The 26,563-nt window shown below is 39.6% G+C and overlaps 1 protein-coding gene across 12 annotated transcripts in view; it reads right to left on the bottom strand.

The window, feature by feature from the left end:
• LOC114152074 (shisa family member 6) overlaps positions 1-26,563 on the bottom strand; it is a 97,195-nt gene that overhangs the window by 28,897 nt on the left and 41,735 nt on the right. For 6 of the 12 annotated variants that reach the window (XM_028029768.1, XM_028029769.1, XM_028029770.1 and 3 more), the window contains exon 5: positions 1,428-1,466. The exons of the other annotated variants lie outside the window; for them this stretch is intronic. In XM_028029768.1, coding sequence (XP_027885569.1) covers positions 1,428-1,466 — 39 coding nt within the window. The remainder of the gene's footprint in view (positions 1-1,427; positions 1,467-26,563) is intronic. 12 annotated transcript variants of the gene reach the window in all.

Genomic DNA, 26,563 nt, shown 5'->3' with positions numbered 1-26,563 from the left:
GAGAACAAAGTAATAAGTGAATAAAGTCACAAAATTAAAAATGTATTCTTGTAATATGACTTTATTCCATATTATTATGAGTTTATTATATTTTAAATTCATTCTTGTAATATTACGACTTTATTCTCACCAATACTTTGTCGTGATTTAGAACGTACAATCAAATGCAGATTTTTAACTCGGGAACAAACTCAGAATTATTGTGAAATTTAGAAGAAGAAAAAAATCAATTCTCAGGAAATCTTAGCAATTAATAAATGTGATTGTTTTGTTGTTTACTAAAGTTGATTAGCCTTTAGCTAAACCAGCTCTAAACATGCACAAATTCTTAACATTTTTCTTAAGTTAAAAGGATACTGTAGGTGTGTTTTTAGGTGAGCTAAGATCCTCCAGCACCAGTTTTAACATGTCCAAGTACTTCATGGAACTACTGTAACCGACTGAACACTGTCTGTGTTTTTAAGCAAAAATTTCAGTTGAATCAATATTTATTTAGGAGGAAAGCATTCATCTGGCCAATCAGCCAAATGTGGGGAAATAGCATATGGTGAACAAAAGTTGTTCAGTGTGAGGGATTGGTGCAAAGTCAGCGACACAACGCAATTGGTTGTGTAGGTTCACTACCTGCCCTGATAGGCAGAGTGAACGCTGCAAATCAATCACTTCATGACGTTTTAGCCAATTTGAAAAATAAACCCAACTTTACTGCATTGTTTGATAGCCAGGAATAATTGAATGTGTGTATGACGGGAATGGATTTACGTTTTTGTAAAGCGTCTCGAGATGAAACGTGTTGCATCGTGTTGGCGCTATATAAACCGAATTCAATTCAGAACCGTTTAAAAAGAAGGCTTAGCCAACCAAATGGTAAATGTGTATCTCTTTTCCAACTTTTATGTATTCTTTACATCAAATCAATCATTTCCTTTGCACTTTGGCTACTTTGCAAGAAAAAAAAAAGTATTATAAAATATCTGACATGCAAATTTTATTTGTTTCTATTTTGCATTTTCGGGGGGGGGGGGGTGAAAGAAAAAAAAAAAAAAGATCTCTCTTGAGAGAATACCGAAATGAACAAAACCCGTGAACGTAAAGCAGAACAGTTTGTGGACAGTCAATAAATTCCGCTTAAAATCCTCCTGTACCGTTACACCCCGTGAATCCAGCACATACAAACCAGACTGTAACACAGATAGTTCATCACACAGACAGGAGAGCTAAACCTTACAAGGTCGAATACACAGGTTAGATAAATAGATAGAGGTCAATGGGAGGGCACTGCACCATGATTAACACTCCAGGTATGAGCTGCCTCCAAACACTGTCTCTGCTGCTGCTGAACATTAACAGGCTCACAGAGCCAATCCAAACAACAGGAAGTGGTTTGAGGCAACTTTGACCCTTAAACAGAAAACAGCCATCCCTACCATGGTGACTCTGGGAGCGGACCGGCCAATGTTTTTCCCCTAGAAAACAGAACCCAGTGGTTATTGATCAGACTGAGCTACAGCCACAGAATGTAATCACACTGAGCTAGTAGTTAGCAGAAGTCAGAGCAAGAAAAAAAAAAAGAACAGAAAAGGTTTTATTCAGAACATCAGTCTGGTAGACACGGTCGATATGTGTGAACATTCCAACATTAGATAATAAAACAGCACAAGAGCTTAATGTCATTATAATTAACCCTTATAAATCTTTAACGGGCGCCCGGGGGCCACAGCAGCAGATTTCTGGACATGCCGAGTGCGGGAGGCAGCAGGGAGATGAGCACAATTTTAGCGGTTTGATATTGATTCTGTGGCATTTTATCTTCCCATCAACTACTGGCAGATCCCATCTGACACCATGACACAAGGTATCAGCTATTACTGCTAAGGCGCGGGCGGAGGGGCGGAGGCATGACAGAGAGGAGTCGGGATTTTGAGATGAAAAGAGAGAAACGGGGCGAGAGGAGAGGTGGGGAGAGGATAATGAGAAGAAGAAAGGCGAGGAGTCACTGCTGTTCCCCTCCGCCCTCCCCCACTCCACACACACCCTGACACCACGGGGCTCCAGCCATGCAACACTTTGATCCATCACTATTGATTTACCATCAGCGTCTCATCGCCACTGCCTCCCACACAGCAACCAGGATGCGTTCCTGAGATGTGGCTCAGGACGACGAGCACACTGGTTTTGACCTTAAACCTATCAACTATATGAACCATTATAGCGCAGTTTACATCTATGAGAAGTCTTGCTGGAGATGCACTCTGAAATGAAAATAACAGGTTTCTTTTTTTTTTTTTCATTTCAGCAAACTGACAGGGCCTTAAAGGGGCAGTATTATGTGTTTTCCAGGTGCATAGTGCCATTTTTACAGCATTATCAAGTAACTGTGTTACCTCCAGATGTAAAAAAAAAATAAAAAAGCTTAATATGACTTAAAAGAAACTTTAGTTCCTGATTTAACACTTTGAAAATGGGCCTCTGTCTCTTTAAAAACACCTGCTCTTTCTGAAACTCCACCTTCAGGAAGTCATCACAATATCAATCCTCCATAATTAACCGTTTAGCGTCTTTACCAGCGCTGCTCTGAGAAGTAGCTCCTATAATGAGCTTAGCTGAACCACAGTTCCACCAGGTGGTTTGCTAATTGCTGATGACTAGTCTGAAGGAGTAGAGTAGGAGAATCATGGGGGGGGGGGACTGCTCTGTGAGGACGAGCTACACCTTAAAGGTGGGGCTTAAGCCCAACCAGGCGTTTTGGACAGCTCAAAGGTTGCCATGGAGATGAAAGGATTTCTCAAACATGCATGAAAGAATCACGGCAACACTCCTTGTATGTTTTTGATGAGTGAATAACATTATAACATGATGTAAAGCTCCAAAAAGTTGATTTGGCATAACGCTGCCCCTTTAATAAAAGTCTCTTTGACATGTAGACATATTTAGAGAACAGAAATAACCTGGACGGTGCAAGAACACCGCATGACTGTTGCTATAAATGTTTGCACAAGTCAACAACAGAAATCACTGTATTAGTCCAGATATCCATGCAAACACATCTAAGCCCACTCTAGTTCCTAAACATTGTTTTAAGAACCGTCTTTGTGCATGAACACTCTCAACCTTCATGCTCTTCTAATCTCTAATTGGTACTTAACAAGAGTCACACATATTGTTTTAAGCAAACATTTTTACCCCTGTTTCTCTTGAATATATACATTAAAAGCGAAAATTTACTCCTTTTATGGTTTAAATATGCATCAAATACATCCAGCTCTTAGAAAAGATTTTTATTTGAGTTTAATAAGTTTATTAAGAATACTTGTCTTGAAGTCTAAGGGGGGATACCCTGGATTTTATCCTTTGTTGGATTCTAAAGTCTTACAGCAAACCAGGGACCTGCAGAACACTTCTTTTTCTTTTTAATTATGAAATTTTAAGGCATTTTACACACACAGAGGTTAAGACTTCAGGGAAAACCGCAACTTGGTATCGGCCAGTAAATTCCAGTCTGTAGCAGAGACATTCTTATTTCTAGTCAATTAGAAAAACTATAAAAGTAGTGAAGATATAAATAGCTGACATATTCAGAGGAGAGTGTTTTATCTCTGGGAGTGTTTTCCGCAGAGAAGAGACTCTCCTGTCCTTGGCTCGGTGCGCAGCTTAAGCCTTGTGATGTAATACTACAGTGAAGGAACCCGGTGAACCCGGCGAACTCCCAACATTTGTTAAAGTGAGAAACGAGGCCGCTGTAAATCATCAACTTTAACAGACGCAGAATGCATCCCTTGAAATTTATTTGTGGTATTTCAGCGGATTCTCTCTGAACCAACAGGAGAAGCAAAAGCAAAAAAACCCCTTCAAACTTTTGTGATCCATCAAACAGCAATCTCCCAGTCTTATTGTTTTGTTTTTTTAGGAAGAAAAATCTGATAAATTCTCAAGCTCAAGCTTTGCTGACTTACGCTTCTTAGTTTTTGTTTTGTGAAGGGCAGTACCTAGTTTTTTTTTTAGCCAGAAACACGTAAGGTTGACAAGTGCAAAAGATTCAAAACTTCCCCTCAGCAAATAAGCAAACGATGGTTTCGATTCACGGTGTTGCCATCTAATGTTAGGCAGCCTTCTCGATGTTTAGTGTGTTTTTTTATTTTGCCCGGGGAGAAGCGCAAGTCGGAGGCTTCAAAAACAACTGTCAGCCGAGGGTACAACACTTTTCATAAAAGACGAAACCTTAACGGCGGTTACAAATAAAAGAGCACCTGGCAGCTCAGCGGGGCGCGCTCGTGCTGCCTCACTGGATTGGCACCGCGTTTTCAAGTGCCATTCTCACACCTCCACTTATTCAGCGAGAGCAGTTCTGACGATAAAAGGAGGGAGGAAATTTCAGAATTTCAGATAATGCACCATTTTAAATAACACAACGCCAAGCATAAAAAAATAATAAGCTGAGATGAGAAGAAGAGAATCCCTTCCGAGTGCCAATCAACCTGCCAGCGTTCCCACCCGCAGCTTTTTCCAGTATTTGCTCAGCTTTTCAAGATTTCCTCTACTTGGATTTTTCCGCGGCAGACCTTGGCATATCAGCAAAATTATTTCACTGGAAACATGATGTGGCGCTTGCTTGCTTATATAAGAGGCTAGGACTGATGCAATAAACAATAAGTCAATCAATTAGCATGATTTATCATCTTCCTCTTTTTATTCCATCTCTCTTCCTACCGAAAACTAGACGACAAAAGCCTTCAGTCTGGTGCTTTGGTCTCAACCAGCCCGCTTTGTGAAGGACAATTTTGTTTACAGAGACTTCATAATTCATTTGATTTGTTGTTTTGTTTATTTCTTTTGGATATTTAAAGCGTCTTCCAGTTCCAATGTTGATAATGTTGTTCATTAGAATTTAAGGTGTATGGATATTTGAGAGGGTGCACTTGCATTGTTACGCCATTACCAATATATTTCTTGAAAATAATCTCAAAACAATATTATCGTTCATTGCGATAACTTCTGGGACAATTTATCGTCCAGCAAGATTTATCGTGACAAAAATCGATAAATCAATGGTGAGTCTTTAAGAGCCGAGTTCAGAACTACCAACTGTTTCACAACTTCACGTTTTGCTTCCACTGATAATCTTAGCAAATAAGTACAGAAATCAGAAATTACACACATAAAAGTGAGCGCCTTTTGCTAAATCTCTTGATCTAGTGTCAATATTTGAGTTTCATTGATAATAATGAGTATTTCAGTGACATAACGGCTTACATGATGGTAATACTGACTCCAGGGGCTGCTGCCAGACTGTGATGTATGTTGCAATAAAGCTAAATGTTTTTTTATGACTGCGAGACTTCACATAGTCTTGCGTTTCATATTAACACACAATGTAGCGCATGTAGCTCTCATAAATCTCATAAAAAAAAATTTAAAAAAAACCTCTCACTTGCTAACGATGCGGGTGCAGCCTGGGAGCCGAAACCACATTCAAACCAAATGTTCATTAATTCATCGCTGCAAATGGATCATCGTAATGTGATAACTCCGAGCTTTCAGCGTAGCATGGAAAAGAGCTGTTAGGATTCTGGGTTCACTGTTTTACAGCTTTGTTCCTCAGCAGAAAGAGATGAAGGAACCCAGTGGTGTATTGTTGTCAGGCTCTTAATGTCTGGTTTAGTCATTTCAATTTTTTTTTCCATTGGTTTACAACCTCATGCCACTGATGTGTAGCATGTTAGAGTGCACTGACGGAAAATAGTGGCTCGGCTTTTAACCAAGTTGTAAAAAACAAAATGTGTGACCACGTGCCACAGACTTACAGAAACAACACTAAGGTGTTTTAAGAAAGAAGCATCTGTTGTGACAGTAAATGAAGGCGAACTTTTAGTTTTTTCGTAAACAGCTTTCTAATTTCACTTTCAAGCAGCTGCTGCTGCATTACAACTCTCACTTGGAGACTCGTCTAAGTTGGCTTTGCATTTCCTGTATGCACAATACGCAGAAAGTCCGGCGGACGTCAGAGAGGTCTTTGTTTTTTTATTTCTTTCTCTCTGTTAAATATAGCTATTGCTTCTTCCTGGTCGGCCATGTTTGTTTACGTTGAACTCACGTTTGGTCTTGAGAGGTTTTGTGAGATTTCCCTGAATGTTTCTCCCTGCTTGCGCGTATCAGGGAATGTTGTGTTGCTCGACGCCACACACTTTAAAACCAAACTTTAAGTCTTTTTTTTTGTGGTCTCAGGTTTTGAGAATCGGTGCACAATTTTAAAATCTTGCCGTGTGAGGCAGGCGTAATAATGTTGCTGTCAGAATGTTGTGTTAATGAGTTTGACGCTGGAGAACCAGTTTGTTCACTTAGGATGACTTTTGACTTTTAATAGATTTTCACTTTGACCAAACAATTGGTCATAAAGTCAGCATAAACAATCTAGATAGCTACCAGTACGGACAGGGTTTTTTCAGGCACTGCTAACTGCTTAGCATTAGCATATTAACAAATTAACACGTCCGAGACCCAAACTGCTCTGTAATTGTGACAAAACGTCAAGCACCGTTATTGTGCAATAGACTAAAGGTGTAATTTATGTTGCACCACACACGCACACGAACACACTTAACACGGGGGACACACACTGACAAACTCACAGCTGCTCCCCTGCTGGGCGTGTTGGAATTGCTGTCAGTCCCTCAGAACCCTGCTTGCATAACCCACACTGCCAGCTCCAGCCCACGTCGACCTCCGCATTAGGCGGTAGCATCTGAAACAGCTTTTTGTTTGACAGCGTCGTACCTCGCTTCTCTTCGTGGAGACGAGGCCACGTGCGAATAAACATAAGAATGATGTGAAGCACGATATAAAGCACAAAGGTGCGTAGGGAAAGATTACATTTGTTGTTTGTCGGAAGAGGAATGAAGCGTCTCAGCCTGCTTTAGAAGACCCGCTTAGAGCGGCTTGTGCGGCTGTTTGGGGTTTGCTCCCTCTACATTTAAAAGTAACGACGTGAAATTTTTCATACTCAACTGGTTCAGGGGTTGAGACCATAAAGCAAGAAAGCTGATCGTGACGTGATTAACAAAAGAAGAGTACAAAGTTGCTGCAGTTTACCAGTCTTTTAGCAGGGGAGAGAAAAAGGCTTTCTTCATTAACTCTCCATCTCATCCAGCAATCCCCTAAGCTCAGATAGAGCAGGGCGAGTGAGCAAGGGGAAGATTAAGAGAGAGAGAGAGAGAGAGAGCAAGGATTCGATAAAGAGGAGCCTCTTATTTCATCGCTTCACACACTGCTGGATGATCAAAGTACAAAATGCTGTTTTAATTCCAAGAATCATATCTCATCTTCTGTCCACATACTCATTTTAGAGAATTATGCTGCAGGACGGCAGGGGAGAGAAGACACGGCACACAAATTAAGCTTCCAAACTTCAGCTCGACTGCTGCAAAATATTTCACGCAAATGATTTTTGACCCACGATGGAATCTGTAAGCAGGTCAGGAGACTTCAGCGTCTGCCCCGAGAGGTTTCCACATTACATACCTTCCAATAGTCAAGTTTCCAAAGAAGCTAAACAAAAATGATTCTTAAGAAGAACTTTATTAAGACATGACTACTATCAAAAGGTAACTGAGACATGCCGACTCAAACTGGTCGGTTCCTGAACCACCAGGGTTAAAGATTTGAGTCTTTAAATAGCTTGAGATCTTCATTAACTCTGATCATATGAATATTCCTGCAAACTGCTGCAAACTACACAAGTTAGTGAAGCCCTGGAACAAACTATTGACTTGGTTAATTTGGCTAAATCTATTCACTTAGTCGAGCTAGACGGTTCTGCTGCAGCGTTGTAAATACGTCTAAACAATGTCTTTTATACTTTTGGTAAAATCTTGAAATGTTTGGTTTAAACGTTTCTAGTTGTCTAAAATCAGGATTTCAGATTCTTGTTGACGAAATGTGACTCCATCGTTCGTCTCCCTTGCGAAGGTCTGGTCAGCGTTACGTCATCAACTCTTTGACAGCGCCACTATGAGAACTCAGTTGAGGTAGGAAATTACAATTCATGCTTTTTTTATTTATGTTGTTGGGTTGTTTTTTTTTTTTAAATCAAACTAAACTTTGTCTCTAAAGATCTCCAGAAAGGACCTGTGTTCATCAGATTGCAGCTCAACGGTTCATTCCTCGCCTATTTGTGGTTTAGTATTCACAGATTCAACTATTCGCAGATTTATCTGTGGAACTTGACTTCAGATCATTTGCGGAAATCTTTCCATTTATGGATTTTTCTTGGCGATTTTGAAAAAATTGATCTAAAATATTCTAAAGAAAATTCAACTGGTGTAGCTGAAATAAGCCGGCCGCAATATTTTACTTGCAATTGGCTGACATTTGCAAACCAGCCAATCTAAGAGCAGAATTCATTTCCTTAGTGCTGATTGGTTGTTTCTCTTTCAGCACAGTTAAGGAAGACCGTGAGTTTTAGCTTCCTTGGTATTACCAAGACAGTTTCCACTGTGTGTATTATTGCACAATATGGTATATTTGGTGTTTAAACTAATGGATAGTTAGTTAATGTGGTCCCTAAGCTGGAAGTCCACTGTACAAATATGTAATTATGTCCTTGTGTTCACCATTAATGCCTCAGTCAGCACTCTTCAATGTTTTGCAAATCTTTTACTTCTATTTGGTGTTTTGCGGGAGCAGCCCCACCCATGATGGTTTCAAACCAGTTCTTTCTTCAGCTGCAGAACCAGTGGATGCAGAAGTTATCAGATAAATAGAGCAAAGTGTTTTACTTTCCCATGCTACCAGGTAATACAGCATTCCTCAAACCTTTCAGTTCACCTCCTCCTGGATGTGGTGGTGAACTGCGCGCCCCCTAAATGCCCTACCCCAAATGCGTTCATAATTACTTATTTAAACGTGGGGACAAAATCCACGAGTGCTGATATGCCGCTTGCTAATTTACGAGCAGATCTACTGCTTCTAGTTTCTAACCTAGAAGCAAGCACAAACTCTGGTTCAGCACCCGCAGAACCTCACTATACAGGTTTACTGTGCTCAAAAAAGCATGCCACATTTTCACTTAAGTTATCACAATAGAATCTTAGTTTTGTCTTCAATCAATGCAATTACTGTGAAAGTGGAAATTCATTCTGTATATATACACATATACAGCTTTGGAAAAAATTAAGAGACCACTTAAAATGATCAGTTTATCTGATTTCACTCTTTATAGGTTTATGTTTGAGTAAAATGAACATTATTCGTTTATTCTATGAACTACTGACAAGATGCCTCTGAAATTCCCAGCAAAAATTTTGTATTTATTTGCAGAAAATGAGAAATAGTGAAATTAACAATAAAAATGCAATGCTTTCAGATCTCAAATAATGCAGAGAAAACAAGTTAATGTTCATTTAGGAACAACAATACTAATGTTTAATCAGAAATCAATATTTGGTGGAATAACCATGAGGTTTTCAATGGGGTCCAGTGCAGTGGGCTCTTAACTTTTTCCAGAGCTGAATATGAATTAGCTCAAGAGATGGCCAACTGGATGAGTTTGAGAATTGAACGAGGCCACAGCTTTAGCAGTCAACGCCTGCTTAACAGTAATTTTCACATTAAAAACCAATCAGCCAAAGTAGATGAAACCTGATGCCGCTGCAGCGGAGACGCGCGGCGAACCGTGACCCCCCTAAACGGGATCCTCCTTGGCTCTGCTGATGCAGACCAGCGCATGACGACGTGCAGCTTCCAGCTCCCAATTCAACAGCACAATCAGGTTCGACGGGCTCCAGTCTTCACTCATTACAGCCAGTTAAACCTAAACTCATTAACAATGAAGCCATAACAATAGTGAGCACAAAGGCAGAAGGTGTGGGAGGACTGCCTTCACATGGGGGGGAGGAAATAAAAGATAGAAATGTAAGGGTTTTTTTTTTTTTATGTTTTATAACCAACTGTCAGTCATTTACTAAGATAAAGGCTTCTTTATTACTGCATTGGGGGGCAGGAGCTCAGTGTTGCATTTTAATTACCATATTGCTCGGATTTTTACAAAGTGAACATAAGTATGCGTTGCCATGACTGTAACGGCTTGGCCTTATGAATAGAAATGTGTTCCACAAAAGACACCAGAGAGAGCAGAATTAAAGCCTCGACATACTCATTGAAATTGCCCATCCCCCCCCCCCCCCCCCCCCCCCCTTCATCTCCTCTGGCCTCCTGCTTGAATTGGGACTAAAATGACAAAAAGGTTTTGGCTGAATATTAACAATTCCTCTCTGCACTAGAGGGAATATTGGTCACCTTTCCGACCATCTGTGATTTCACTTTCACTTTGGATCCTTTTTTCTTCCCTGCCTCCGTACGTCAAAAGCGTAATTCCTTCTCTCTCTTTCTCTTTTTTTTTTTTTTGGAGTTTAACCAAAACCTTCAAAAGGCGTGCAAGTCTCCCCAGATACAGCGGAACACGTGTATGCTGCTTGAACAGCTGCCAAAAAGCACAAAAGCTGATAGCACTTGACGAGGTGTGCTCAATTTGTTCCTGACGCGGGGCGTGAGTGAGACGCATCTGAGTATTGACTGAAGCCGCTTCGTCCACCCGGGTCCCTATTGATGCGTCAATCATCCCGCTAAAATCCAGTGAGAGTCTCGAGAGCGGAACCGTGGGCCCAAGGACGCCGCTCTTCTCTGTCGTGTTTTAATTGCCGCTGGCATGGCACGCCATGAATCATGGTAATGAGTTAATGAAGTCGTCAAGATTTAGTGAGCAGCCACGGGCGAAGGACTTCCAGCCGAGAATAATGCACCGTTCAACGTGGCTTTATTAACATTTCCAGAAAAAAAAAAAAAGTGCCAGTGGTCACATCAGCCGAACAATCACAGCTATTGTGATTAATTTCCTGCGTGTTCAATAGAGAGGGCATCGTGAGGTGGACTTTGTTGGGGACGTTTTATGGCGCCATACGTTGGCATTTTAATATTTGATCGCGATTGGAAGGAGAGTAAATTGTTTTCTCGTCGCGACGACTTTTCTTTGGCGACACGCAATAATGATATCCAAGGACGTGAGAAACCAACCCGCACTGCCGAGTGCTAATAACGCCGAACTAATGCCGCTTTTCAGCCATGCTACCAGAAAGCTGTAGTTATTACACAGGGAGTCTGTCAGTCACACACTTAATCCTCCTGTTTGCTCCAAAAGGAAGGGGGTTTCTACTGCCAAATGTGCATTAACAAGCCTGACGTTAATGCAGCGCCAACAATATTCATATTGCTTGAATAGGTGACAGGATGTGATAGAATCATTTCTATTATTTTTTATTAACCCTCTACTGCTTAAACTTTTATATAAAAATATATTGTGTTTTTGTTGTGGTAAATTAAGCAGAGATTGCTAATTTGAATATATGATCACAAAAACTGATGGGTATCATGCAAATTAAATCACCTTCCACATGACTCAGTACAATACTCATTTTTTGTAGTCTCAGGTGTGCGTAATCTTTTACTATTGTTAAACAAGGGGGTTGAAATTGCAACACAGATTTCTATACAATCCATTCTGATCCGCCGTGACAGTATTTTTAATGCAGCGAATTACAATTTGATATTGCCAAAACTTTGACCCTTATATTTTGGGGGGGGGCTGTTTTGGAGGGTTTTTATCAAAAAGGTGGGTTTTTTTAGCAAAAAAATGAATAAAAGTTAAAAAATTCACATTTTTGGTAAAAAGTGATTGAAAAAAAACATCACGATCTCTTTCTTTCCAAAAGATATTTTAGGCAACACACACAAAAAAAGAAAATCACTTGTGCAAAAAATGACAGGCCACTATTTTAGTAAAGTGATATAATCTGTATTAATAGGAGCCTTGACTACATTAAGACTGTGACAGACTGGCGACCTGTCCAGGTGACCCCGCCTCTCGCCCGGATCGTTAGCTGGAGATAGGCACCAGCACCTCCCGACCCCACTGGGGACAAGGGTGTTAGAAAATGGACGGATGGACTAAATTAAGACCAGATGCAATTGGGGAAACTGTGTGACAACAGTCAACAACTGACAACATTAGCTAAAGCAATACTTTTCTGAACTCTTCTCTTTAGGATCATTGGTGTTTCTGATAAAACTACCCCTGGGTAAAGTCCAGCAAGCTTTTCTGTTGCAGCAGAGTTCAGCGACAAGTTGATGTACTTCAGCTTCAGTACTGATGAATGATATCATGGTTTAATTTTTTTATGTCACCAAGATTCTTAGATTGCGTTCACACTGCAGACTGAAGTGACCCAATTCCGATTTTTTGTTAAATCGGATTTTTTTTGCTGGGGCCGTTCACACTGCCAAACATACAGTATGTCACCTGTATGTATTCATGCAGTCTGTATGGGCAAATGACCTGAAAGTGTCCCGCATGCACAGTAGAGGGCGCAATAGTGTCAGCCATCTCAGTGTTTTGCCAACCGTCATAAAAAGAAGAAGTGCTCAGTGTTTGCGGAAGTAAACATGGAGGCTAACGGTGGAGCATAGCTTACATATTTGAAGTTGTTGTCTGACCGGAGCCAGAATATTAACAACTTACTCTTCATATAGTCCGTCATAGTTGTTGTTTCTCTCCCTGCTTGCGTGTATCAGGGAGCAGAACAGTGACATTGGTCGAATATCGGTGACGTTCAGTTCGGATGAATACGACCTGGACGTTAGGTCGCATTTGAATCGGATACGTATCAGATATGGGTCGCATTGTAAAAGAATCCGACCTGATCTATATCTAATCATGAAAAGATTAGATATAGATTGCATTACATCAAAAAAATTGGAATTGGGTCACTTCAGCCTGCAGTGTGAACGCAGCCTTAAGCGTATCTCCAAGGAATTCAAGGATACTCTTTAATTTAAAAAGTTACAAATGATAACAAATGTTAGAACAAAGATGTTTATGTTGTTTATTAGCAAATTTATGAAAGAAATTGAGCAAGTCTTTAAGTTTTAATAATGTGAATCTTTGCCAGTTTGGATAGCATAGCAACATTCAAGATTTAAACCTGTCGGTTCTCATAGGTCCCTTCAAAATAAAGCACCTTGAGAGCCACGCAGAATGATTTAACCTCAGACTTACAAAGAGACAATGTTTCATTCCAGGTTGAAGATGTCTGTTAGCATAGCAGGACAAATCCCAGAATAACCACCAGAATGATGTGGAAGAAACACACCTTCACCCACAGGGATTTCTTTTCCACTTGCTGCTAGCTTCTACCTGTTTTTGGGGAAACTGAAAACTCTGAGATAAAAATGTAACTGTACTTGTGTGGCAGAGCGTTCGTGCTCAGCTAAATCTCCAGTGTACGCCGCTGCTTCTGTGCAAACACAGGGTCATTGTTGTTTGGCATCGATGAGCCAGCGTAAAAGCAGATGTAGTTATTCTTCTACCCCTACGTTTCGACAGGACACATCCTCTTTATTCCAGGTCAACAACTATAAAAGGTCTAAGCGTTTTAGCTACCAACAGTTTAATGAATCATACCGCAGAGACAGGAGAAGTTTTTAAAAGCTCTTACCATCAGTATTTGTGCTGAGGGCTTTAGAAAACCCGTGGACTAAATGTTGTGCTCAGTGAACAGACCATCTAGGCCAATAATGCAAAACATTTCTGCAGTTTTTAAATATAAATTGATCAGCTCTAGTATTAATTTACCTTAATAAACCTTGGTATTGTAATACACTTTATTTACTTTGAATGACAGAGAATGTTTGCCAGATTCAGTAGCAAGTTAAACTATTGTCCTATTAGCTGAAAGAAATAACCTTAACCTAATAACACTGCAATTCTCAATACATACATTGAAACCGGTTAGTAACATGCTTATTAACGGAGGTTGATTGTCAGATCTAACATGAATTGTGCCAAATTCCAAACAAGGTGGATTTTATTTTTGGCATAAGCACTTTAAAGGCAACCAGCTTTCATATTAAGAATTAATTTATTAGATTAATTAGAAAATCCAACTGGTTTTCTGACTTGCTATCAAGTTTGATGGACATGGCACGATCAGAGTTCTGACTGCCATGGCAACTGGAGCAGATTAAAGCTTAAAGTTTTCATCAAGTTGAATCAACACCTGTAGTGGGCCAGATTATTACGTTTCAGACTACATTAACTGGTATAATTGTACTGTTTGGGTAAAGCAGATATTCTGGAACAGATAGCAGAGAGGGCAGGTACAGCACCCCCTTCTGGTGGCTAAGAGACATAGCAAGCTGATTAACTTTTAAACTAGCCGTAGAAAGGAGGGGAAATATTCAAAAGCTTAGATAAGAGCTAGAGCTGAACAACATATATAATCACAATCATCATCACAGTTTCAGAGTGTGCAACATTGTGACCACAAAAAACTCAAAATAGGTGCAACATTTGGTAGCATGTATTTTTAGCATCAGACATTCAGGCTGCATCTTGCTGTATTATCAGCAGGCATGCAGGTAAAATAAGTGTAAAATGTCAACATCTTTCACACTAAATTCATTTTTACTTCCTTTTGACAAGCAATTCAAGGTGCCTGGCAACAAACCAAGTAATTCACGCCTTTAGTCCACAAAGATGTTATGTTTGAAAAAAATAGTGACTCAAGGATGAATCATTGAACATTCATAATGCAATAGTCCATAGTATTGCACTATTGGTAAAAGAAAGTCTCCAAGCTGCAAAACATACTTTCGAACATTTGGAACATTTCAGTTCCAGTGAAGACTGTTGGAGCTGCAATCCTGAATTGGAAAGAACATAATTTTATCACAAACCAGCCGAACGAGAGTCATAAGATTTCTGACTTAAGAGTCAAAATAATAATCCAAAGAATCGTGGAAGAGCTGCAGAGCACTGACAGGGAGCTTCAGAAAGAACTGGAAGTAGCAGGTACGGCCTTCCCCATGAAACTTCAGCAACCTGAATGCCTATTCACTTTACAAGACTCCTCTTGTTCAAAGAAAATGATTAATGCAGCTGGATCAAAGTTTGCTGCAGAACATTTGATGCAGCAAGTGAAACACTGGTAGAGTACAGTCTGCTCAGATGAGGCAAAAGCTGGCTCAACTCTAGTCACTGCAAAAAGAAAAAGAAAAAAAATACATGTTTGGAGGAATACTGCCTCCCCAAAAACACCACACCGCTAAAAGTGAAGATTGCAGGTAGAAACATCATGGTGAGAGCTTTCTTACAACATATGCTACTGGCAGAATCCATGTTATTGAAGGAAGGACGAATGGGGAGCTATACCAGAATATTCCTGATAAGAATCTGAAGACGAAATGAGTATGAAACTCCAAACAAGACAGAAGTCTTAACTTTTCCGGACCGAAAGGAGCGCCAGCAATCCAGTCAAATTTGCAGAACCGTAATCCCGCCACACTTTGCGCTGTCTGAAAAATTCCAACGGTTTCTGAAAGGGGAGACGTTGCGCTTTTCAGCCAAAATCGGGTTATGACGGTAATTTCACCCCCCGCTGAGCAGGGAGTAAAATTAATCTGAGGGGCGACTCTTTTAATAGACGGTAAATTGCGAAAATAACTTCCTTGATATTGAAAGTTCCAGTTGTTATGGATAAATGGGCAAATATATTTACTCACAGGACATTTAAAGAACAGCGTACAATTAAAATAAGCAAAAATATCCAGGCGGACATTTGAAAGTTAGGATTACAGGCCTTTCCACAAGGCCTTTAATGCATTTCTGTGCATATGTTGATGTGTTCAATACTTATTTTACTTATTGCATTTGCGGGTAAAAGACTCAATTCAGCTCATTAATAAAGCACCAATTCATAACAGAAATCATCTCAAAGGACTTTGTAAGACACACACACACCCAATTTATATCCACATTACAATATATTACACTATAAAACCTATTTAGAGAGTAACTGCAGTGAGTAAGTTATTATGGTTTTGATGCTGACAATACGGAGGATGTTTGTATTTCCAATAGCCACAGGAAGCAATGAGTCATTTTATGGCAGTGTTCGTAACAATATATGCAAGTGGAAGCATATGCATAATAAGTTCTATATGCCAGAAGTGAGGAGGTAATGGGATCCGAATATCTCCACAGTTTGAAGGACGCTCCTTCAAACTGCCTGACGACACAGTGGTGGACAGAGAAAAGGTTTTTGCTTTTGCAGATTTTTCTTCGATCTTTTATTTTTTTGTCACACTGAAAATGCTTCAGATCATCAAACAAAGACAACCTGAGTAAATACAAAGTTAGTACTTAACTGATTTCATTTGTTAAGGAAATAATTTCCTAAAAGTCTCGCAGATGATCAAGATGGTTTTTGGATGACGTTTCGTGATCTGTTTTGATCAGAAGTGCTTCTAGCCTTTGAACTCTCCCAATATTATTATTTTTTCTTCATATTACTACTTTATATTCCGAAACAGGTTGTATTTCAGCGAGTTGTAGAGTCTACAGGGTTGAAACCGATGTCAGCTTTCCAGAAAGTCTCGTTAGTCACAGTTGATTCACATTTCATGGATTTACTTTTAACTACAAAGTGCCAGGTTGGTTTATTTAACTTTTTTTCCTTTTACTAAAAAAATATTTGAAAAGGGTTTTGTATTTGCTCAGGTCAGATTGGAATGATATTAAATTAAAGGCAGGCTTTTTTTTTTTTTTTTTTGCTAATTATTTCATCACTTAATAAGCTTTGAGTCGAACCTATCATTAAAGTTTTATGGATGATTGCTGCCAATTTTAAGCCAGAGAAATTAGTGACGAATTGAGGAAAATATGCTCCAGTTATTATCTAAATTTAATTTCAAGCACCAAGCTCTGAGTTGGTTCTGACATAGTTGTTACCTGGGAAATAATTTGATTTGTATCACAAGAATTAGGTAATGTTTTGAAGACAACAGTGTGAGATTTGAAGAAAAAAAAAAAACTTCGATAGAGCCCACAAATTACTTATAAGCTCACATAATGAAAAAACTCTAAATGTCATGGAACCATAATGTGTTTTTAATTCTGTCGTTCATGGTTTCTAATGAGAAGTGGAAGGTGAAGAGGAATATTTACTGAAAACGGTCCCTCACCCCACTGTAAAAGAGCAGAAAGGCAGAAAGTGAAGAAAAGCATGATTTTTGTTAGCTTAAATTTTACATCTGGCTGTTAATTCAAAGGGTTTGCTGAGCGATCACTATTCAACCAGCACGTAAGGCGAAGTCTCGGCTGGGGGTACGGGAGATGTCTGACTGCGACTTTCTGTGATCTAATTAAGTAATAACCCTCACTGAGCTCAGAGGAAAATCTATACAACTCATTTCCAGAGACGCAGCAATCATTTCTCTCCAAATGAATACTACTGCATGTGTTGGATGACCGACATCTTATTTTCTGAACGGAAGTCATTTATTTGCATATTTTTTACTGGCTACAAACCAGTTGCTCTTCACGTCAACTCTGACCAGTTTGCCCAAGTGTCTGTTTTCCTCCTGAGCTATCAAGTCGAGGTTTTGTGCAAAAACCTGAGGTGCCTATTGAAACAAACATGCTGCATAATGCAGAGGCACTTTGGGGAGGCATGCAAGAGGAGAGAAGAGAGCGGATTGCAAGGTGGTATAAAGTGCAAAATAAAATCCGACAAACATCTCTGAAAATGCAAGATTTGTAAAAAAAAAAAAAAAAGAAAGAAAACAAAAAAAGAGAGAGCTGCTCTTTTGTCTCTGCATAATGCAAACCATTAAAAAGATTGGTTAGTCAAGGATTTCTGCTTGTGGCATTTGTTTGCTCAAAATACATCAAATTTCCAGACAAATGGTTATTTGATAGCTTGCAAGTGAGGGGTTTCTTCCCCATTTTCGACACTGCTCCACTGATATCATGTGGAGAAATTAATTGAAAGACGACTGAAGTGGAAAATGACTGTTAGTGTATTGTAAGTCCATAAACTAAGGACGGATTGTAATTAAGCTCTGGAGCCGGGCACGAAATGTTTACCCAGGGACCCGCTTTGAAAATGCGTACCACGTACATGTCATTGGATGAAATACAATGGGTCTTTATGGGTGTGTTTAATTATTACATTCTGCAGCTCAGGAGCCAATGTGCTCCCTTTGCCTTTGACAAAGCATCATATTTCATGTTGGCACGCGTTTCAGTCAAATGAGGGCGAGTCAGGTTGATAGATCGGGGGTCTGCAGAGATGATGCATTTCCACTGTGATTGCTTTCATAGCCATTACTCACAGTATAGAGTGATTAGTGGGCCACTGGCTGACACCCATGCTTGCTCCTGTATGACAAAACCCTCTCCGAGGAGGGTCCCCCCTACCACCAACCTGATCTTTTACTATGGGGCTCAATTAATGGGCTAAAATAATGGATTATGTGCATGGCGATGAATTGAGCTGTCAGGGGCAAGACGTCTTGAAGGACAGACAGCAGCCATCTTGGAACAGGTTGGAGAATATAGAAATCTCTCTCTGCTGCTGTCTCTTTCCCAGAAGTCTTTGTGCTACAGGTGTTTAGGGAGCAACGTGTCTATAAAGATCCTGAGAGGAAATTTGCCCTGTTCTGACGGGGAGCATTTCAAATCAGCCGGGATGACAATCAAAATTCAATAAAATATAGCATGTACATAAAAGAACAAGAAATCAACACTACTAAAGCCTGCATTAGGATCAATGTTTCACTTCCAAAAATCAGCTAAATATTTAAAACACGGCAAGTAGTCCCAATTTGTGAGTATGTTTACCCCGGACGAGCCCCCAATTTTGGTTAAAATTTAAAACCAAAGAAACAAATCAAAAAGTATGTTGCTAAAGATGACTGACAGTAAATATTGATAAAGTAACATTAATACTAATCAATAATAGCTAATGGAAAGTTAGCAGTGATATGAAGTGGTGCCATTCCCAGCACCCAACAAAGCTGACATCTCTCTGACCTAAATAAAAAGCCTAAACCTAACCACTGACTCCTTTAGGAAAAAATAACTGCAAAAACATAAAGATATAATATTAAAAAAAAATTCAAGAAACAATTACACTACAGAGACTTAAAGAACAAATGTGAACCAAGGCTATTTTTTAATCTGGCTTCTCCAGAGGAAGAAAAACAATTAACACATAAAGCAAGATCCAGTTGGGCTGGAGTGTTTGAGTCAGAACCACTGAGGGATACCAGAAATGATTAAAGTGAAAAACAATAAAAGGCTTTTTTGTTTTCAAATAATGAATTATATGGGATCAACTTTGAACTCCCATCAGTAAACTAATCATACCCCTGACAGATTTAGACATAAAATTATTGTCATTCAATCCAGAAGTTTGGTTCCTGATGAAAAACATGGTATGTATCTTTCAAAAGATAATAATCTAAAAGCAGTGTCAATTTTGAAAAGAAAAAAGTTTCTATTCACATCTAAGAAAAAGAAGAGCATGCCAATTATTCAATCAAGCCCTTCCCACCAAAGAGAGAGTCCACAGCACTGAACAGATTTGCTCCTGGTTCGATTCCCGGCTCTGGTCTATTTGCTGCATGTCTTCCTCCTCTGTCTCCACCCTCCTTTCTTTCAAAGTTTAATAAATTTTGTTTGTACCACAAACATCCTTAAAAAGACACCCTACATTTGCTATGTTTGATATACCACATGAAATGCTCGGTTTTTATGCTGGGTTTCTTTTTTTAAGTAATTTCTTCCTTGATCTTAACTCATAGATTTTATGATAATGAGTAAAAAAGAAATTAATTTGCTTCCGTAATTGTATTTTCAGTGAGATGACTACACCTAATGAAACTAAAAAACAAACTATAAAAAAAAACTAATCAGTTCTAATACCGAAGAATTATGTGCATTTATCAAATGTTTGTGTGGCGATACAGTCTAATGTCCATAGCTGCATTAAAACAGCACAAAGAAATCCAAACAAATCAGGATGCATTAGTCATGCTTTGTTAAGTGATTAGTAATGCAGGAGTTTCTCACAGAACTAATTCAAAAGAGCCGTTTTTGCAATCTGCATTTATATCACTCTGGCGCATGCCTTAGCTTAGACCAAGCAAATGTGCTACTAGTGAAAGCTTCTCTTCAAGCCGCTGGAAAAATGATCCCTACTCAAACAAAGTCCTAAAAATAGAGTCTGAGGTCACTGCACTGGAAGAGAAGATTAGCTGCTCCAGCTTTGAATGAAGAGACTGCCATTGATTTCCTTTGTTTTCGTTCAGTTGGCTCTGACGTCGTAGCCCGTGTCGTCATAAACGCCAACTATTCTCATAATCGTCGTTCAATTACTAGACGCCACAGGGTTCCCAATCATGGCAAGTTGTTGATTTAGAAGCCATGCCATGAATTGAAGGTAAGGTAGAAGTGAGCCAGCACCACCAGAGTTGGTACTGAAATAGCTAATGAGCTAGCTTAAAGACTTGAACTCAATGAGCCACCAACAGAGTAGACGTCCTCCTCCTGGAAACATTTTTCATTTTTCCACTATATTTCCCAAAGGAGCTTTGAGGCAGCTGCATGGCTTCTATTTAATATCTCCACACCTCTGCAGGTTCGCCGTGTCTGCCAAACGCACCCCACCGTGGCCGGAAACGGAAAAGAGGCGCGCTGTGCGGGCGAATCTCCTCCGACAGAGCTGGACGGCGTCACTTCCCTGCGTCACCCAGGTGAGTTTGAGCGCTCCGGGGGTAATTCTTTAGACAGTTCTTTCGACTAGTCGCGAGCAAATATTGACTCGCTCTTTTGCAAACATTTAATCTCCTCTGAGCAGGCGATTCAGGGTGATGAAAGGACCAAATGCTAATTACAGGGGAGCGCTAATTAATATTTGAGCCCATTAATAATGCAGGAACTCTTTTTTTTTTTTCCTCCGTTACATTCAAACCTAACCTCTTGGTGTGTGTGTGTGGAGGGAAGAGGGGTGTAAGTTATTCTGCCCTCACTTGTACAAAATAAAGCAAAGGGTTGAGCTTTGGTGAAATGTGATTCTCCTCGCCCAGGGAATGAAGACAGGCAGGAATTTTATTACATTTCCCTGGACGGCCTGCAAAGGAGTTCTGGGCTGTTTTCACTGAATGTGATGCAATATTGATGGTGCTTGGTCAGGTTGGCTCTAACAATGCTTTGAGAAGACAGATCAATGCCACATCAAGGGAGCCGAGGCAGTTTAGCAAGGAGGGATGAAGGAAGCGGGGGAGAGAAGAGGGGAGGTATCTCATTTGGTTTAAAATGGGGAAGGATTGAGCTTTGTGCCTTGAAGAACAATGACACAGAAAATCCTAAGCACTTCTTACTTTGCTGCATTTCCATTGACCATATAATCGCAAAATTTGGCATTTTGAAAATAAATGGAAACACTTTTTTTCGCATTGCACGAGTCACATGATCAACAACCGGACGTTACTACTGGTGGAGATGAAAAAGAAGACGACAGGAAGTAGTTGGAAGATGATGATGTGACATGACTTTTTTTAATGACTTATCACATGAACAATCTTAGTCACATACAGTGACTAAGATTGCATTGCAATTTCGCAATGTAATTCCGAAATTGTGGTTTTTCGACGTTAGCGCAATACTGACAAAGTTTTGTGCTTATTTGTGATAGAAATGCAGCTTTTGTCACGCTATATCCTATCTTTCTATGTGTGCTGGGGTATTAAAAAACTCATGTGAAGAAACAAATCAAATTTTCGCTTTTGATTATGGTCTTGTTTTATATGGTGCGTGTACATTGGGAATAAGAATGTGGAATTCAGTATTCAAGAAAAGTTTTGTCACTTTTACATTGATGTGACGTATCTCATTTTATTTCGTCTTTATATTATTGATTAATTTGTTTATATCAGCTGACTGTCTGGGATTGAAACTGCATGCGCACGATTAAACAGATTATTAAAGGAAGTAGGGTGAACTGTCAGAGTCACTGAGTGTCAACCATCCAGCATGCTGGGGGGAGTGAATCAACATTCATGCAGACAGGACTACGAAGTGTGAGCTTAAGTAATGCTATCATTAGGTCATTGTTGCAACATTCAACTCAACCTTCCATAGATTTTGTAACAATTCTGTAAACCTGTGGTGCATCTAACCTGTGAGGTAGTCATGTGACAACATTTTTTTTTTGACATCTCCGAAAAAATATGTGCCTTCCTGGCTTAACTGGAAGGCACATATTGGTTTCCCATATTGTCAAATGGTTAGTGATGGGGGTGATACATCCACCAGAGGTCCAAGTTTAGATGTGTTTCATAATGCCTCACATCTGCATCACATTTACATGCATGCTTTGCTCACAATCAGCTGACTATTAGGACTAAAAGGACTGAGCAAGCAAGCTTGGTTCTGGTGGCAGAGTGTTTCGTAGCACAGATACAGGCACAGATTTTACATCAACACCGCCAGTGCTTCGCTGTCAGCCTTTGCAGTTCATTGCCCACAGCTGCAGGCTTCCATTTTCACAGTGGGCTCCTTTTGCGCTTTTCCAATATCAACCAACTGAGGAAAAAAAAAAAAAAACACTGTCTGGAAATTGCTTGGGTATACAACCCGCACAGCAGTCTTTTATGTCTTGCTATCTAAATGGATTTGAGTTTAATGGAAGATTTCCACTAGCTGATTTGATTGTAAATAATGATTAAATTGAAACAAAACTAAAGTGTCCGTGAAAGATTTCCGCGTCCCGGAGTGCCTCGACGTCTTTTAGCAAAACTTTAATTCAGCCGTTTGGATGGCTCCGTTGTTAATGGCAACCTAAATGGCCTGGCGTTAAAAATCAGGTAAACAAAAAAACAGCATTACGTAGAACATAACAACAGGGGAGTCTCCGTTTTGTCTGTAGTAAATTCAACTCAATTATTTATGCAGGGCCAAATCGCAGCCAGATATAATTTAGTTAGATGTAATCAAATTGAGAAATTAACTCAATGAAAAATTAAAAGTCACTAATAGCTCCGTCTAATTATGATTATTAATAATTTGAGCTGTTGCGTAGTAAGTTCTCTGGCTCATGGAACGTAACGGTACTTGAGACCGACCTCACCAGGACAAGACGAGACGAAACTTTAACGATAGTTTTAGGAAACTGACTCCTTGTTAAACCCATGAGACGAGACCTGGCAATATAAAAATACCACAATATTTCCAGTCAAACTCTGTCTCGCAGAATGCCATGCAGCTGCTGTGAGGATGTCCCCTCTAGTGCAGTAATGTCCAAGCAAAGCGGATTAATATGGATGTGTTTTACGAAGGTGTGTGCCGCAGGCTTGACCAGTTGCTACGAAGAAGATCCAGTCACTCTAAATGTTTTATGCGGCAACATTTTGGATACTGTCAAGAGAAGTGGAGTTTTGATGACTACACTGAGCCCTCTGTGAAAACTGAGGATGAAGAATCTGCATCTTCACATCCCAGACGAACTTCTTCTCTTTCTAGGGGAGGGTGATGGACTCCCAGCATGTGAAAGGTCTGACCTCGTGGAGGGGGTGTCAAGAAAATCCGAGCTCATCCCACTTCCCCATGCTGGAGATTTAAGTTTAACAGTAATAATAAATAAAGTTATCTTTAAAATGAATCACTCAAGTGATATCAAGGCCCAACAGTAGACTTAAGTGTCAATAAAATAAATCTAGTTGTGTGTGTTGTTTTTGTCTCATGCAAACTTTGCTTTAATTCTACTTTTTTCTATCTAATCATAAGAAATCATAGTCAGTCAGAGAGAGTCATTAAACAAGAAAAGCAGGTTTCCTGGAAAAAGAGGAAGTTTCCAGCCTGCAGATCTATAAAAATAGCTGAGACTATTCCTTAGTTTAAAGCATGAAAGTTTTAAAGAATGAAATCTAAACATTATTAGTAATTGGATAAGATTCAAAGTAAAATACTTATATTAATATTGGTTTACTTGTAATAATACTTACACTTATATTTGTGAGAACACCTACAAGAAAAACAAGTAACTGTAACTTTGGTATCAAATAATTAGAATCATGGATTATTCTTGGTTTCTTTTCAGAAAAACATCTGTAATAACTCACATTAAGATTATAATAAGGATAATTAATAAGTTATGGTTATAAAATCATAAATGAATGCTAAATCAGAGAAGCTAAAGAAAATAAATGTGAGATAAATGTGATTTTGACATTAAACTTGAAATGGTGTAAAAAGGTGTAACTGCAATTAAACATCACTGATATGTTGGAGGTAGAGAGTAGGTGAAAGGTTGTGCAGGCAAGGGACACAGGAGGTTGAGCAACCCTGAGACATTAGCACAGACATCAGGAAATGTCTGTAAGACAGTGACGGATATGAGATCATCTGTCTAAGCAGACAGATAAACCCTATAAAAGGTGGGTGCAAAAGAGGAACCTTTCGTTGGATCCTCCGGGCAGCTTCGAGCCAAGATCGAGATGGACAAAGAACTCTGCAGCTGAAGAAGAGCCGGGGCCACGGAGCCGAAGACTGTCCCGCTCATGGGGACCAACCCGTCTGGCCCACAACCCGTGGCTTCGAATCGCACTTCTCTCATCGGCTGGGTTCAGACCCCAAAGACAAAGATGAAGACAAAGGCAAAGACAAAGAAGAAGAACTGGTGCCTTCCTTCCTGCCAGCACCAAGTCCTGTGTGACCTCACCATCCATGCGGAGAAGAAGTTCATCAGACCTACAGAGATCCCTGCCTTCGCCGATCAACATCTTCCTCCTGCTGCAGCACCTTCTTCATCATCAAGCCAGGTCTGGGGTTCGAAACACCAAACTCCGTCCGTCTCTCTCAAAGGTTCCCTTTTTTAGTTCTCAGTATCAGCAGTAGGGAAAGATAGACTAGATGATTGATTTTACTTATTTGATTATTTCTGCTACTGAATTAAGCTGTACTGACCCTTGCAAAAATGCCTTACTAATAAAATATTTAGCATAAAGAAAATCTAAAAGATGTTGTGGACATTCAGTTAATGAGTCACCTTAAAGTTCTTTGATGGTTGTAAAATAGCTGTGATGTTTGATTCTGGAGAGGAAAAAGTGGAAAATGTTTTTAGGTTGCTGGTAGCCCAAATGTAAAACATCATCCTTGGGACTCGCCCGAGTCACTAAAACCTACCTGGTTCAATAACAAATGCAAGTTGCAAAATAGAGAACGAGCGACCGTTAACAGGTGTGCTCTGTGAAACTAGTTGGCTGTAGGCTGCTCAGTCTGGCTAATTCACAGGGGGAAGAAGGGTGGGACACCTGGATGTAGGCCGTCAGATAACCAGGCGAATCGTTTCTCGAAACCAGCTTAAACAGAGTTTACTTCAGTTCTGGACAGGGTAAATCCCAGCAGATTTAGGAAACTCAATTAACCCGTTAGAAGGAGAGCTGGTAGCACATCTCCCCTCTCAGAAGAGGAAGTACGAGAGTGAGAGAAGAGAGACAGAAAGGAGGGGGGGGGGGTGTTGCGCAACAACAATACCCTGTGGAATAAAAAAAAAAGTGATAAAAAAGATAAAACATGTCAATCTTTAGTACCAGGAGAATACTGCAATTGGTCAATTTAGTTGCTAACTACTGCGCTAATTCTGTTACCTTGTTTGTATGTAGCTTCATGTTAACTCAACTTATTTTTGTTTGTGTAGGGATTTAATTTACCTAGTGATAGTCTAATTATGCTTCACACTCGAGCCACATTCACCAATTTAACTCACAAATGCACACACACATTTGTGAATCAAACTAGGGATGTACCAATATGAAAACTTGGGTCGATACTGATATCTAATATAAATTTATGACTGACAACTGATATTTACCGATATTATATATTTCACTACTTTTTTGACACCTTGAATTAAACGACCACCCAGCTGACTTCGCCACAGCTTCAGACAAACTCTCCACAATCCCTGTGCTGCAGGACCAAACACCGACCTTATATCGGCTGACTAACATCGGCCGATACCGATGTTATTGTCGAAATATCGCGCATCTCTTAGTAGTGACCTTCCAACTGCAAGACCACGACTAGCAGTCACTCGTAAAATATACTAACACTGATTTTATTTTAACTTTTATTTTGATATTAACTCTAACACTCATTAAGATTCATTTAGATTTATGAAGTTTCTGTTTATGAAAACAGAAGAGGGATTTTTTCCAAGAATATTGCTTAAAAACGTCTCATTCTCCAATATTGTGTGTCCTCTAATCTTGTGAGCAGAATGTACTGTTACACCTCCCTTTAAACACAATTATTAAAAGATGGTCAACAAGATGCAGCATTACACGATTCACTGTTGAGATCCACAAAATATTGCAACCTTTGATGTTTCATAACATTTTGTCAGAAGCTTACCTTGTTCTTTTTTTGAAAGCTTTTGCACAAAAATGGATCTTAGAGACGAGGTTTGAGGAGAGAACCTTCAAGCGTGAGCACAAATTTAAACTTGAGTACAATTTGCTCGTGTAACAACACTAACTCATTTAACTTTTCCTGTGTCGCTGCTAGTCTGTCTTAAACAAGCAGAGTCTGATGAAACGACACTGTGGCTCCAGTATAATTTGAGTGTTTCTCTTAGTTTTTCTTCTTGTAACACCCTTATCTTCCTTTTTACCG

Source organism: Xiphophorus couchianus, chromosome 10 (genome assembly GCF_001444195.1).
Source record: "Xiphophorus couchianus chromosome 10, X_couchianus-1.0, whole genome shotgun sequence".
NCBI classification, from domain to species: Eukaryota; Metazoa; Chordata; class Actinopteri; order Cyprinodontiformes; family Poeciliidae; genus Xiphophorus; species Xiphophorus couchianus.
The sequence above is the reverse complement of the archived record's forward strand: the minus strand, read 5'-3'. Positions and strand labels throughout refer to the sequence as shown.